The sequence below is a fragment of the Macaca fascicularis genome, chromosome 1 (assembly GCF_037993035.2).
Source record: "Macaca fascicularis isolate 582-1 chromosome 1, T2T-MFA8v1.1".
NCBI lineage: Eukaryota > Metazoa > Chordata > Mammalia > Primates > Cercopithecidae > Macaca > Macaca fascicularis.
In genome coordinates, this window is record NC_088375.1 from 143,098,588 (window position 1) to 143,113,544 (window position 14,957).

Below are 14,957 nucleotides of genomic sequence, written 5' to 3' on the forward strand. Positions count from 1 at the left end.
AATGGGATTGCTGGATCAAATGGTATTTCTGGTTCTAGGTCTTACAGGAATCACCACACTGTCTTCCACACTGTCTACACTCCCACCAACAGTGTAGAAGCATTCCTTTTAATCTGCAACCTTCCCGCCTTCTGTTGTTGAATTTCTACTGTGAATTTAAGAAAGATTAACCTTCTAAAGATAGGTGGTAACTGCAAGAGTCTGCAAGAGTCATTAAACTGGGATGCAGATCTTACCTCTTTGAAGGATAGGGATAGAGGGAAAGAAGAAAGGAAGGGATAGAGGGAAGTAGGAAAGGAAGGGATGGAGGTAAGGAGAGAAAGGGAAGGAGGTTAGGAAAGAATGTGAGGGGAGGGAGGGAACATGGTGGGGCAGAGAGGGAGAAAGTATGGGAGGAAGGAAGGATGGGATGGAGGAAGGGATGTTTTTAGACAACTTATAATTGAATCCAGTAACTCTGGAAGGAAGAGAGAAGGAAAGGAGGGAGGGAGAGGGAGATAGATCTTAGCCTGCAAGGAGGGAGGTAGGCAGGGATCTTAGCTTGCAAGAAGGGAGGGAGGAGGGGAGGGCAGGAGGGATTTTAGCCTCCAAGGAGGATGGGAGAGAGAAAGCCCTTGGAGGATCTTAATTGCAAGGAGGGAAGGAGAAAGGGAGAGAGGGAGGGAGAGAGGGGTCTTAGCCTGCAATGCAATCCAAAGAACATTTGGCAAAGTTGATAGGAACTCTCATAGATCTACCTTAGCATCCCTGCCATGCTCAGTCATTCGTTGGGGGCATCTCATGAAAGTATGATCTCGGTGTAAACATGATGATGATTCAGAGCAGAGCAACTGGGGCCATCAGTCACTGACACTTCTTGCAGTAGGAGGTCTGAAGGGTACATTCTCATGACCCCCATGCTCCCCACCACTCTATTTTGTGACCTTTACTTTGAATTATCCTGAATTTCCTATGAGAATATTAATCATTCAGTAGCTATATTGATAGCAAGTTGTTTTTTTATTTCCTCCCTTTACTTGCAAATCTTTAAAAATTTCTTTTCATTCCCTCTGCTTTGACTCATTTTCCTTATGCTTTCCTTTCTAGGTTATGTTTTTCTGTCTTACCTAGGAAAGCTTCATCTCTACTAATAAGCCAACAAGTATTAAGTCTTTTCTTAAAACCTTTCATTTTCTCTAGCCGGAAGAGACCTTATATTAACTTATAAATATCTAGGGTAAGAGGACCATCTTTAAATATACTCAATGGTTAACTAGTTCCCTTGGTAATCATAATCTTGATATCTCACACACTTCTCTCAGAAGCTCCCTTTTATGAACTAATCCATTATTCTCATGTTAGCTGAACATATTCACCAGTCTGCTAATTGAGAGCCTGGCTACTTCTCTATTCCTTATTGTTAGTTTTATCTATTGTACCATGTCCTTGATGCTTGTAACTCTGTTGGAATGCCAAAAATCTTTTCTTCTTAGCAAAACATTTAGCACATACATGAATGTTAGCCCTTTCCTTGAGAAGCAGTATGCTACTTTCTTCTTCCCAGCTGTTTTCTGTGTGTTCATAAGGCTTGAAATTCTTTGGAATGTTTTTAGACAACTTGTAATTGAATCCAGTAACCTGTTTCTTTTTTTGTTTGTTTGTTTGTTTTGTTTTGTTTTTGAGATAGGGAGTCTTGCTCTGTCAATCCAGGCTAGAGTACAGTGGCACAATCTTGGCTCACTGCAACCTGCACTTTCTGGGTTCAAGCGATTCTCCTGCCTCAGCCTCCCGAGTAGCTGAGATTACAGGTGCCTGCCACTGCACCCAGCTAATTTTTGTATTTTTAGTAGAGACAGGGTTTCATTGTCTTGACCAGGCTAATCTCGAACTCCTGACCTCATGATCCACCCGCCTCGGCCTCCCAAAGTGCTCAGATTACAGGTGTGAGCCAACGCGCCCGGCCGAATCCAGTAACCTCTTAAGTGAATTCCATTTCATCAGTTACTTACCCCCACTTCTCCCATGCTCCTACCCACAACCAATCTGCTGTTCTTTTTCTGAAATAACTTATTTTCAGAATCCAATTTAATTAAAATATTGCTCAAGAATTTTAAGTGATCACCTGTTATTTTACAAATCAAATCCAAAATATAACGTCTTTTAATATCATTTGAGGGCTCTTTCAGGGCCTCTCTAGTCTATCATTAGTCATGTTTTAATAATAAAATTAGGTAACACTTATAAAATATTAGGCACCATGCTAAGTACTATATACCTATTTTTAATTGCACCTAATCTTCTCCACAACAAACTTCTGTGGTGGGTAGTTTTATTATTCCCCCATTACATTAAGAAACTGGTCACGTAACTTGTACATGATCACTTGCCTACCTTATAAGAGGAGGAGCAGGGATTCTAATCAACTCTGTTTGATCAGGACTCATAATCACTATCAAGCTATATGTTTTTCCAGCCATCATTATAGTATTCTAAAGATAGTCTTTCTAACTTTACTCTTTGGATAAACAGTATTTTCCCCAAGGTCACAATGGCATTATTTCCTCTCTACCAAAGCATATTAGTCACTTAAAAAACCCTTCTGAAGACCCATTATTTGTAGTAGGCCATTCTACACTGACCATTCCTCTTAGATTTGATTTCCTCCATACTCAGGTTTATATGTAAATACTAACATTAGCCGATTTTTTGTCCTCTAGGTACTTGGCATGTGGTTATCTTCCAACCAACCTGTAAGTTCTGGAGATTGTGTCTTCTACATTTTTTGGTGTGTCTTTTGTGCCTGGTGGCATTACGGGCACAAAGTGCATGTTAAGAAAATATTTTAAATTATTTTTAAATTTTTGTGGGTAAATAGTAAGTGTATATTTATAGAGTTCATGAGATATTTTGGTACAGGTATGCAATGTGTATAATCATATCATGGAAAATCCATCCCCTCAAGCATTTATCCTTTGTGTTACAGGCAATCAAATTATACTCTTTAAGTTATATTAAAATGTACAGTCAAATTATTATTGACTATAGTCACCCTATTATGCTATCAAATACTAGGTCTTATTCATTGTTTCTGTTTTTTGGGTTTTGTTTTTTTCCTTCTTTGTACCCATTAACCATCCCCACCAACCTCCTCTCCACCCTCCCACTACCCTTCCCAGCCTCTGGTAACCATCTTTCTACTCTCTATGTCCATGAGTTCAATTATTTTGATTTTCAGATTCCACAAATAAGTAAGAACATGCCATGTTGGTCTTTCTGTGCCTGGCTTATTTCACTTAGCATAATGACCTGGGCTTCCATCCATGTTGTTGCAAATGATAGGATCTCATTCTTTCTGTGGCTAATACTCCATTGTGTGTATGTACCACATTTTCTTTATCCATTCATCTGTTGATGGACACTAAGTTGCTTCCAAATCTTGGCTATTGTGAACAGTGCTGCAATAAACACTGAGAGTGTAGATAACTCTTTGATATAATGATTTCCTTTCTTTTGGGCGTATACTCAGCAGTGGGATTGCTGGATCATATAGTAGCTCTTTTTTTAGTTTTTTGAGGAACCTCCAATATATTTTATCCATTGTGGTTGTACTAATTTACATTCCCACCAATAGTGTATAAGGGTTCCCTTTTCTTCACGTCTTCACCAGCATTTATTATTGCCTGTTATTTGGATAAAAGCCATTGTAACTGGGGTGAGATGATATCTCATTGTACTTTTGATTTGCATTTCTCTGATGATCAGTGATGTTGAGCACCGTTTCATATGCCTGTTTATTGTTTGTATGTCTTCTTTTGAGAAATGTTGATTCAAATCTTTTGCCCATTTTTCAACTGGATTATTAGATTTTTTCCTATAGAGTTGTTTGAGCTCCTTATATATTCTGGTTATTAATCTTTTGTCAGATGGGTAGTTTGCAAATATTTTCTCCCATTCTGTGGGTTTTCTCTTTACTTTGTTGATTGTTTCCTTTGCTGTGTAGAAGATTTTTAACTTGATATGTTCCCATTTGTCCATTTTTGGTTGCCTGTGCTTGTGGGGTATTACTCAAGAAATTTTTGCCCAGACCAATGGCCTGGAGAGTTTCCCTAATATTTTCTTGTAGTAGTTTTGTAGTTTGAGTTGTTAGATTTAAGTATTTACTCCATTTTGATTTGATTTTTATATATGTCAAGAGATAGGGGGTCTAGTTTCATTTTTCTGCATGTGGATATCCAGTTTTCCCAGCACCTTTTATTGAAGAGACTGTCTTCCCTAATGTATGTACTTGGCACCTTTGTCAAAAATGAGTTCATTGGATGTGTATGGATGTCTTTCTGGGTTCTTTATTCTGTTTCGTTGATCAATGTGTCTGTTTTTATGCCAGTACCATGCTGTTTTGGTTACTATAGCTCTGTAGTATAGTTTGAAATCAGGTGTTGTGATTCCTCCAGTTTTGTTCTTTTTGCTTAGACTAGCTTTGGCTATTCTGGATCTTTTGTAGTTCCATATAAATTTCAGGATTTTTTTTTTCTCTTTCTGTGAAGAATGTCATTGGTATTTTGATAGGGATTGCACCAAATCTCTGGATTGCTCTGTGTAGTATGGAAATTTTAACAATATTGATTTTTCCAATCCATGAACATGGAATATTTTTTCATTTTTTGGTGTCCTCTTCAGTTTCTTTCATCAGTGATTTATAGTTTTTGTGTTTTCTTGTTTGTTTGTTTTTGAGATGGAGTCTCCCTCTATCGCCCAGGCTAGAGTGCAGTGGTGTGATCTCGGCTCATTGCAACCTCCGCCTCTCATGTTCAAGCAATTCTCCTGCCTCAGCCTCCTGAGTAGGTGGGATTATAGGCGCCTGCCATCACGTCCAGATAATTTTTGTATTTTTAATAGAGATGGGGTTTCGCCATGTTGGCCAGGCTAGTCTCAAACTCCTGACTTCAAGTGATCTGCCTGCCTTTGTCTTCCAAAGTGCTGGGATTACAGGCGTGAGCCACTGCAATCAAACAGTGTTTTATAGTTTTAATTACAAAGATCTTTCACTTCTTTCATTAATTTCTAGATATTTAATTTTAGTTGTGGCTATTATAAATGGGATTACTTTTTTTATTTCTTTTTCAGCGTTTTCACTGTTGGCATATAGGAATGCTACTGATTTTTGTATGTCGATGTTGTATCCTGCAACGTTACTGAATTTGTTTATTATTTCTGACAGTTTTCTTGTGGATTCTTTATGTTTTTCCAAATATAAGATTATTTCATCTGCAAACAAGGATAATTTGACTTCTTCCTTTCCAAATTGAATGTCCTTTATTTATTTCTCCTATCTGATTGCTACAGCTAGGACTTCCAATACTATGGTGAATAACAGTGGTGAAAGTGGGCATCCTTGTCATATTCCATATCTTAGAGGAAAGCTTTTCCATTTGTCCCCATTCAGTATGATACTAGCTGTGGGTCATGATAGATGGTTTTATTATTCCTTCTATACCCAGTTTTTTGAGGATATTTATCATGAATGGATGTTGAATTTTATCAAATGCTTTTTCAGCATCAATAGTGATTTTTGTTCTTTATTGTCTTGATATGATGTATCACATTGGTTGATTTGCATATGTTGAACTATCCTTGCATCCCTGGGATAAACCCCACTTAATCATGTTGAATAATCTTTTCAGTGTGTTGTTGAATTTGGTTTGCTAGTATTTTGTTGAGGGTTTTTGCATCAATATTCATCAAAGATATTGGCCTCTAGTTTCCCTTTTTTGATATGTCTTTGTCTGGTTGTGGTATCAGGGTAATAACGTCCTCGTAGAGTAAGTTTGGAAGTATTCCCTCCTCCTCTATTTTTTGAAACAGTTTGAGTAGGATTTGTGTTAGTTCTTCTTTAATTGTTTGGTAGAATTCAGCAGTGAAGCCATTGAGTCCCAGGCTTCTCTTTATAGGGAGACTTTATCATGGCTTCAGTGTCATTACTTATTATTTTTCTGTTCAGCTTTTGGGTTTCTTCATGGTTCAATCTTAGTAGGTTGTATATGTCTAGGAATTTGCTCATTTCTTCTAGATTTTCCAATTTATTGGCTTTTCCAACTTAGTGGCTCCTAGTAGCCACTAATGATCCTTTGAATTTGTATGATATCAGTTGTAATGCCTCCTTTTTCATCTCTGATTTTATTTATTTGGATCTTTTCTTTTTCTTCTTAGTCTAGCTGAAGGTTTGTCAATGTTGTTAAACTTTTCTGAAAACCAATACTCTTGTTTCATTGGTCTTTTGTATTGTTTCCTTCATTTCAATTTTATTTCTGCTCTGATATTTATGATTTCTTTTCTTCTGCTTATTTTGTGTTTGATTAGAACTTGCTTTTCTGGTTCTTTAAGATGCATCATTAAGTTTTTTATTTGACATTTTTCTTCTTTTTTGATGTAGGCACTTGTAGCAAGAAACTTTCCTCTTCATACTACTTTTGCTGTATCCTATTGGCTTTGGTATGTTGTGTTTCCATTATTATTTGTTTCAAGAAATTTTTCAATTTTCATCTGAATTTCTTCATTGACCTACTGCTCATTTAGGAGCATGTTGTTTAATTTCTATGTATTTGTATAGTTTCCAGAATTATTTTTGCTATTTATTTCTAGTTTTATTCCAGAAGATGCTTGATATTATTTCAATTTTTAAAACTGTTTTAAGATCTGTTTTGTGACCTAACATATGGTCTCTCCTTGAATGGCCCATGTGCTGATGAGAAAGATGTGTATTCTGTAGCTGTTGGATGAAATGTTTTGTAAATATCTGTTAGGTCCATTTGGTCTATAGTGCAGATTAAATTTGATGTTTCTTTGTCGATTTTCTGTGTGGATGATCTGTTCAGTGCTGAAAGTGGGGTGTTGAAGTCTCCAGCTATCATCATATTGGGGCCTATCTCTCTCTTTATCTCTAATAATATTTGCTTTATATATCTGGGTGCTCCTCACTACAACTTCCACTTCCCAAGCTCAAGCAACCCTCCTACCTCAGCCCCCGAAGTAACTGGGATCACAGGCATGTGCCAACATTCCTGATTAATTTTTTTGTAGTTTTGGTAGAGATGGGGTTTTGCCATGTTGCTCACACTTGTCTCAAAGTGCTGAGTTCAGGAAATCCTCCTGCCTTGGCCTTGCAAATTTCTTGGGATTACAGGCGTGACCCATTCTGCCCAGCCTCAGTCTGTGTATTTTTATTGGAGAGTTTAGTCCATTTACATTCAATGTTGTTATTGATAAGTAGGAACTTACTCCTGACATTTTGTTACTTGTTTTCTGGTTGTTTTACGGTCTTCTCTTCCTTCTTTCTGTCTTTCCTGTCTTACGTTCAGTGAAGGTGATTTTCTCTGGTGGCATGCTTTAATTTCTTGCTTTTTATTGTTCGTGTGTCTGTTTTATGTTTTTCTTTTTTCTTTTTTTTTATAATACACTATTTTATTAAAGAATGTTTTTTTTTCTTTTCTTTTTTTTTGTTATTATATTTTGAGTTCTAGGGTACATGTGCATTTTATGTTTTTCAATTTGAGGTTACCATGGGGTTTGCAAATCCTGTCTTATAAACCATTATTTCACATTGATGATAACCTAACACTGATTGCCTAAACAAGCAAACAAAAATGTAAAAAGAAAAATAATAAACACTCTACACTTTAACTTCTACCCCATGCTTTTTACCTTTTTCTTGTTTCCCTTTACATCTTATTATTCTATGTCTTGGAAAGCTGTTGTAGCTATTATTTTTGATTGCTTCATTATTTAGTCTATTTAAGTCAAGACAAGTTTACACACCACAATTACAGTGTTATAATATTCTGTTTTTCTGTGTGCTTACTATAACCAGTGAGTTTTGTACTTTCAGATGATTTTTTTCTTGCTCATTAACATCCTTTTCTTTCAGATTGAAGAACTTCCTTTAACATTTCTTAGAGGACAGGTCTGGTGTTGATGAAATCCCTCAGCTTTTGTTTGTCTCGGAAGGTCTTTATTTCACCTTCACCATTAAAGGATATTTTCACCAGACATACTATTCTAGAGTAAAATGGTTTTTTTTTTTTTCTTTAGCACTTTAAATATGTCATGCCACTCTCTCATGGCCTGTAAGGTTTCCACTGAAAAGTCTGCTGCCAGACACATTGGAGCTCCATTGTGTGTTATTTATTTCTTCCTGCTCTTAGGATCCTTTCTTTATCCTTGACCTTTGGGAGTTTGATTATTAAATACCATGAGGTAGCCTTCTTTGGGTTAAATCTGCTTGATATTCTATAACAGTCTTTTATTTGAATGTTGATATCTTTCTCTGTGTTTGGGATGTTCTCTGATACTATGCCTTTGAATAAACTTTCTACCCCCATCTCTTTCTATACCTCTTCTTTAAGGCCAATAACTCTTAGATTTGCCCTTTTGAGGCTATTTTCTATATCTTGTAGGTGTGCTTCATTTTTTTAAAATTATTTTTTCTTTTGTCTCCTCTGACTATGTATTTCCAAATAGCCTGTCTTCAAGCTCACTTATTCTTTCTTCTGCTTGATCAATGTTGCTTTTAAGATACTCTGACGCATTCTTCAGCATGTCATTGCATTTTTCAACTCTAAGATTTCTGTTTAATTCTTTTTGATTATTTCAATCTTTTTGTTAAATTTATCTGATAGAATTCTGAATCCTTCCTCTGTGTTTTCTTGAATCTCTTTGAGTTTCTTCAAAACAGCTATTTTGAATTCTCTGTCTGAAAGGTCATATATCTCTCTTTTTCTAGGATTGATTCCTCCTGCCTTATTTAGTTCATTTTGGTGAGGTCATGTTTTCCTGGAGGTGTTCGTTGGTGTCTGAGCATTCAGAAGCTAGGTATTTATTCTAGTCTTCACAGTCTGGGCTTGTTTTTGCCTCTCCTTCTTGAGAAGACTTTCCAGGTATTCACAGGAACTTTGTCCATAAACCCAATTATGCTGTGGTTTATGCAGATTCGTAGACCTACCACCTCGGTGGTCATGGATAAGACCGAGAAGAATTCTCTGGGCTAGCAAAGACTCTTGTTTTTTTCCCTTACTTTCTCCCAAAAATACTGATTCTGTCTCTGTGCTGAGCCACTTGCAGTTGGGGCTATGCTGATGTAAGCACTCTGTGGGTACCACCACTGGGACTGTGCTGGGTCAGACCTGAAGCCAGCACAGCACTGGGCCTAGCCCAAGGCCTTTCCCTTTGGGATGTTGAGTTCCCCCAGGTCCTAGGTGTGTCCAGAGATACTGTCTGGGAGCCAGGGATTGTGGAGTCAAAAACCTTAGCAATTTACATAGTGTTCTATTCTATTGTGGCTAAGCTAGCACTCAAACCAAAACACACATTCCTTCTCACTCTTTCCTCCCCTTTCCACAGGCAGAAGTCTCTGCCTGTGGTCACCACCTTTGCTGGTGCTCAGAGAGTTGTGCCAAGTCATCACTGATGTTCACTTAAAGCCCAAGGGCTCTTCTGTCAGCTTATAGTGAATGCTGCCAGGCCTGGGGCTCATCCTTCAAGGCAGTAGGCGCCCCTCTGGCCCAGGGCAGGTACAGAAATGCTAAGAGCCTAGGCCTGGACTTGGAGACCCCAAGAGCCTCCTTGTTGCTCTACCCAACCATGACCAAGCTGATACCTGATTTTTTATTCTTGTGACAGTGCTTTTGTGTGTGCATACTGTTGTTAAAATGTGGTGTTCCCATAGCAGGGACCAATGGTCTAGGCTTCTGTTCTGCCATCTTGCTTCTCCTCCCTTCAGGAAATGTTTGTTAAACAAAAAAAGAAGTTGTTTCAGCTGATGAGGGGAACGTTCATTTTTCCATCTTTTCTTACAGAAGCAGGAAGATTGATGGCTTGGTATTATATTACATTTGAGACAGTGAAGAAATTTTATACAATCAGTGGAAAAGAAACCTTATCAGATCTGGTAAATTAATTTTCACTAGAAAATGAATATATAATGATAGAGTATAAAATAATATTTGAGAAACAACTAATTTGTGTATCTCATATAATTTGGGAATGAATGAGCAGAAAAGAAAGCATTTCTAAGAATGCTTATGTTTCCTCTGGTATAATTCTGATCATGAGATATGGAATAATTCTTAGAATATATTATATTTTCTATTTTAACTCTTAGGCTAAGAAAATTTATATACAAAACTAAAGTAGGTATGGCAACTGCTTTACAACTTAGGTGATAATGCTAATTACCTTGATAGTGGCTACAGAATGTAATAATATGTAAGAAAGATTCCAAGATGATGTGGTGTGATATATTAGGAAAGTCTGCCATGAGCGAAGGACAGTGAGTTGCATGCAGCATGTGTACCACGTACTTGCAACCCTTCCCTAAATCTTTTGGGTCAGAATATTGAGAACAATGGAAATAGAATAGTATTGGTGATGACCCAGATAAAAGAACTGACTGTAGAGAAAATGAGAATAATAACAGGTTATGCTAAAATGTCCACAATGGGGTAACTTTGCAGCTGCAGCAGTGAACAGAACCATAGGCATGTCATTGGTACATACTAATTGCATTGGTCCTTTCTCCCTTTACTTAGGACATGAATGTGAAACAATATTTATAAAAGAAAATATTTACTCTCAAATTTAAGCCATTCATTTTTATTAAAATATCTAATTTGATTACTGTGGTAAGATTATTATAGTAAAAATTACACAGTAGATTTCCAGTTATGATTGAGGAGTCACATAAACAACAATTGATGAAAGATAGAAGGTTTGTATTTTTGTGTAAACATTATTCTTAACTAAGGAGAAATCAAAGAGTCGAAAACACCCACTATTAACATTAACTCATCTGATCTGGAGTTTAGCAAGTGCGTAAGAAAATTAAAACAAGTGTTAGTTCCATTTTAGATATGTGGGAAACCAAAGCACAGAGACTGCTTTGTTTGTCATCCGGCAGAAGTATGCTCTAGAATCCAAATTTCCTAGTATCTAAAACATTCTTTCTATGACTAAATTATCCTCAGTTGAGATAATGATTTGCAAACTATAGAACAGAATAGTAGTAGTAGTAGTGTTACTGGCGGGGGTCCTTGCTCCCAGAGCTCCCAAGATGGTAGTGGGCTGCTTCCAAAATGGTGGCAGGCAACTTCCAGGATGGTGGCAAGCCTCATGTTCTCTGACCTGGGGTTCTTGGCCTCACAGATTCCAAGGAACGGAATCTTGGGCCATGCAATGAGTGTTATAGGTCTGTTAGAAGCCGTGTTCCCGGAAGAGAACCATTCAACCCAGTGACTAGTGTTCAGCTCGATTAGGACGAACCCAGGCACTTAGCCATGCAGGAACAACGGCAAGCCTTTAGCCCAGTTGGGAGTGGCAGTGGGCGCCTTGCTGGATCAAGAGCACAGTCGACACCCTGCTGGATCTGGAGGGATGGAAGTCAGCTGTGGGTCTGCCACAGCAACAAACAGCAGTGGTGGATGGCGAGCAAAGCTCAGCTAGAGCCCCAGAAGTAACAAAACACGGACCAGAAGAGTGCAGTTGCAAGATTTAATAGAGTAAAATAGAATGAAGACAGGGCTCCCATATAAGGGGAGGGGACCCAAAGTGGGTTGCCATAGCTAGCTGGAATGCTTGGATTTCTTTCCTGATCCTTGTCCCTCCCACTGTACTCTCAGGCAATAGATGATTGGCTATTTCTTTACCTCCTGTTTTGCCTAATGAGCATTTTAGTGAGCTCTCTGATTGGTCGGGTGTGGGCTGAGTTGCAAGCCCCATGTTTAAAGGTGGATGCGGTCACCTTTCCAGCTAGGCTTAGGGGTTCTTAGTCAGCCTAGGAAATTCCAGCTAGTTCTGTCTCTCAGTAGTAACAAAATCAATGTTTATTGAGGACTTATTTATTACTATGTGATAGGCACTGGGCTAGATATTTTAAATTCTATCTTGTTAATCTTTAAAGTCTTACTGGTATAGTCCTGGTGTCTAATGCAGTGTCTGGTATATAATAGGAGTTTGTAAGCATTTGTTAGTGAATGAATGAATCCTTAAAGAAGCAAAATGTATAAAGCAGGTTTTTAACTCTGTTATGTTAATTGATAAAACTGTGATGGTTTAAGGCAGTATGAAAAATAAATAAATGTGGAAAAAGGATGAGAGGATATAAACAAAAAATAGACTTCATTAAATGGACAACTGCTGAAATGTTATAGGTTACACTGATAGCCGGCTGCAAGGAATTTCTAGATATACAGTTAAGGATAAATGAAAAGAAAACACTGAATACTTTGAACAAAGATCCCCATCGGATAACTATCAGGTACAGAAATTGCATATGTTTTAAATAATTTTAAGAGGTTTTATTTAATTAAAATAAATAATAATACATGTTTTGCCATGTGGTTTTATTTACAGATTTCCAATGGAAGGAAGAATTAAAACAAGAGAAATGAAAGTAAATTGGTAAAGATGATTCATACTTATGAAAGTTTTCTTTTTTTTGGTTTTAAAACATTTTAAATTTGTTTTTCTTAATACAGAAAAAATTACATAAAAATGAGTTAGAATGTGGATGTGAAATTAATTTCTTAGAACTCTCAGACTTTAAAATTGATGATTTATGAATGCTTTTTCTTAACAAACATTTGTTCAGAGTGTATTCTATTGAGGCAAGGTGGACGGTTGAAAGCAGACATGCTTCTTATGCTTCTCATTGTCAGGAGCTTTCAAGTTAGCTTGAATGAGAGTAATACATTTGTATTATTTGTAAATTGTGGACAGTATGAAAACCTGTGTAATAAATGTCTACTGAATGGTAGTGGCATTCTGGGAGAGACAAAGAGTAAAAGCAAAATCATTAGTAAAGGAGAGTATATGTGACAGTGGATGACTATTCTCCCAAAAATGGGGAGTTTGTACAGAGATTAGTAATTGAAAGAGTAAATTAAGGTTACACTGTAACTTGTGACTTTTAGCAGTTTGCAATCACAAATGCAATGATACTGTTCTCTGTTACGCTAAGTGCTTGGCTTTCTGAGGATGTAGGTCTTAGTGTTACGTAATTTAAGGTGAAATGATCTTTTTTAATGTGGCTCAATAAAACCAATTAGCCAAAGAATTTATTTTTCCTCCATAGCTAGAGGAGGCCATTCCTTCTTTGGGATTCTTTCTGACATCTCATTAAATTTTATCTTCCAAATACCTTTAAGTCTATAAAATAGTCTTCTCATTGTTGTTTACAATTCATCAGGCAGATTTGTAGCGTGTACCACTGAAGTTAATGTTTATTTTCTTAGCTGTACTTCTATATTCAAATATTTATTTCTATAAATTCATATATCCTTAGAGATCATAGTAAATAAACTTAAGAGATCATAGAGCCCAATCCTCTCATTTTACAAATGACATAAATGGTACCCATATAAGTTATGACTTCACCAAGGTTATGTTGCTATCTAGAACTCTTGATTTTCTCATTTTTCCCCCCAGTATACTGTGTTGCATAAATTATTGAGTCAAATTAAATCAAGTATTTTTCCACACTCATTTTCATGGGAACACTTTATTTGAACTTTCAGTGCTTCCATTAACTTTGCCTTGGCCGGGCGCAGTGGCTCAAGCCTGTAATCCCAGCACTTTGGGAGGCCGAGACGGGCGGATCACGAGGTCAGGAGATCGAGACCAGCCTGGCTAACACGGTGAAACCCTGTCTCTACCAAAAAAATACAAAAAACTAGCCGGGCGAGGTGGCGGGCACCTGTAGTCCCAGCTACTCTGGAGGCTGAGGCAGGAGAATGGCGTAGACCCAGGAGGCGGAGCTTGCAGTGAGCTGAGATCTGGCCACTGCACTCCAGCCTGGGCGACAGAGCGAGACTCCGTCTCAAAAAAAAAAAAAACAACTTTGCCTTAAATTGGGTAGTATATTCTTTTGATTGAAGCTGTCAGATTTTAAAGTTTATTATACTTTATAATTTTTTTATACATGTCATAATTTAGATTCCCATTATCATTTCACGCCTTTGTGCATCTTGTTTAAGCATAGCCAAGAAGAGAGAATGTGTGTATGTGTGGGATGGACGGGTCTTAATACAAAATTTATAGTCTTTTGGTAGGTGTTGATGGCTAATAGTTACCTTTTTCATGGCTTTATCATATCCCTGTTACTTTGCTGAACTTCAAATCTGTTCTTCTCCAAGTAGATGTTAATCCTCTTAGTTTAGGATTTTATCTTTCAAATTTCTGGTTTCCGCCCTTTTTATTTTATTTATTTATTTGTTTATTTATTTATTTATTTATTTATTTAGAGACAGAGTGTTGCACTGTGGCCCAGGCTCGAGTGCAATGGCATGATCTCGGCTCACTGCAACCTCTGCCTCCCAGGCTCAAGTGATTCTCCTGCCTCAGCTTCCAGAGTAGCTGCGATTACAGGAGCTCACCATCACACCTGGCTAATTTTTGTATTTTTAATAGAGATGGGGTTTCACCATGTTGGCCAGTCTGGTCCCGAACTCCTGACCTCAAAAGTGATCCGCCTGCCTCAGCCTCCCAAAGTGCTAGGATTACAGGCGTGAGTCAGTGTGCTTGACTCTGCTCTTTTAATTTAAGGCTATTTTTAAATTCTTCCTAGCTTTAATTCCTAGGTCTTCCCTCTTTAGCACTAGCTCTGTTTTCTTTAACTGGTATTTTTCAGTGAACTGACAGGGTATGATACGGAGCCACCATACAAAGCCCTGGACTTCCCAACTCTGGATTCCCCTTTTACACACAAGAGTAAACTGTGTGTAGACTGATATGGTCTGATCATGAATGTAATTCCAACCAAAGGAATACTTCATCTCATTTAATTCTTTTACTAACCCTGGGTTAGTCATAACTACCATGTAACTCTGCCCCTATTAGTTGAGGTGGTAGAGGTGCCATCTCACATGAGGCTGTGGCACTTCTCTTTCTACTGAGGACAAGCTCAGGGGTAAGATCACAGGACATCACTGCTT

General features: G+C 37.5%; 1 protein-coding gene across 3 annotated transcripts in view; it reads left to right on the top strand.

Annotated features, from left to right (window-relative positions):
* HFM1 (helicase for meiosis 1) overlaps positions 1 to 14,957 on the top strand; it is a 134,413-nt gene that overhangs the window by 73,383 nt on the left and 46,073 nt on the right. For all 3 annotated transcript variants that reach the window (XM_005542761.4, XM_074001809.1, XM_074001813.1), the window contains 3 exons: positions 9,828 to 9,919; positions 12,177 to 12,283; positions 12,379 to 12,426. In XM_005542761.4, the coding sequence (XP_005542818.3) occupies positions 9,828 to 9,919; positions 12,177 to 12,283; positions 12,379 to 12,426 (247 nt within the window). The remainder of the gene's footprint in view (positions 1 to 9,827; positions 9,920 to 12,176; positions 12,284 to 12,378; positions 12,427 to 14,957) is intronic.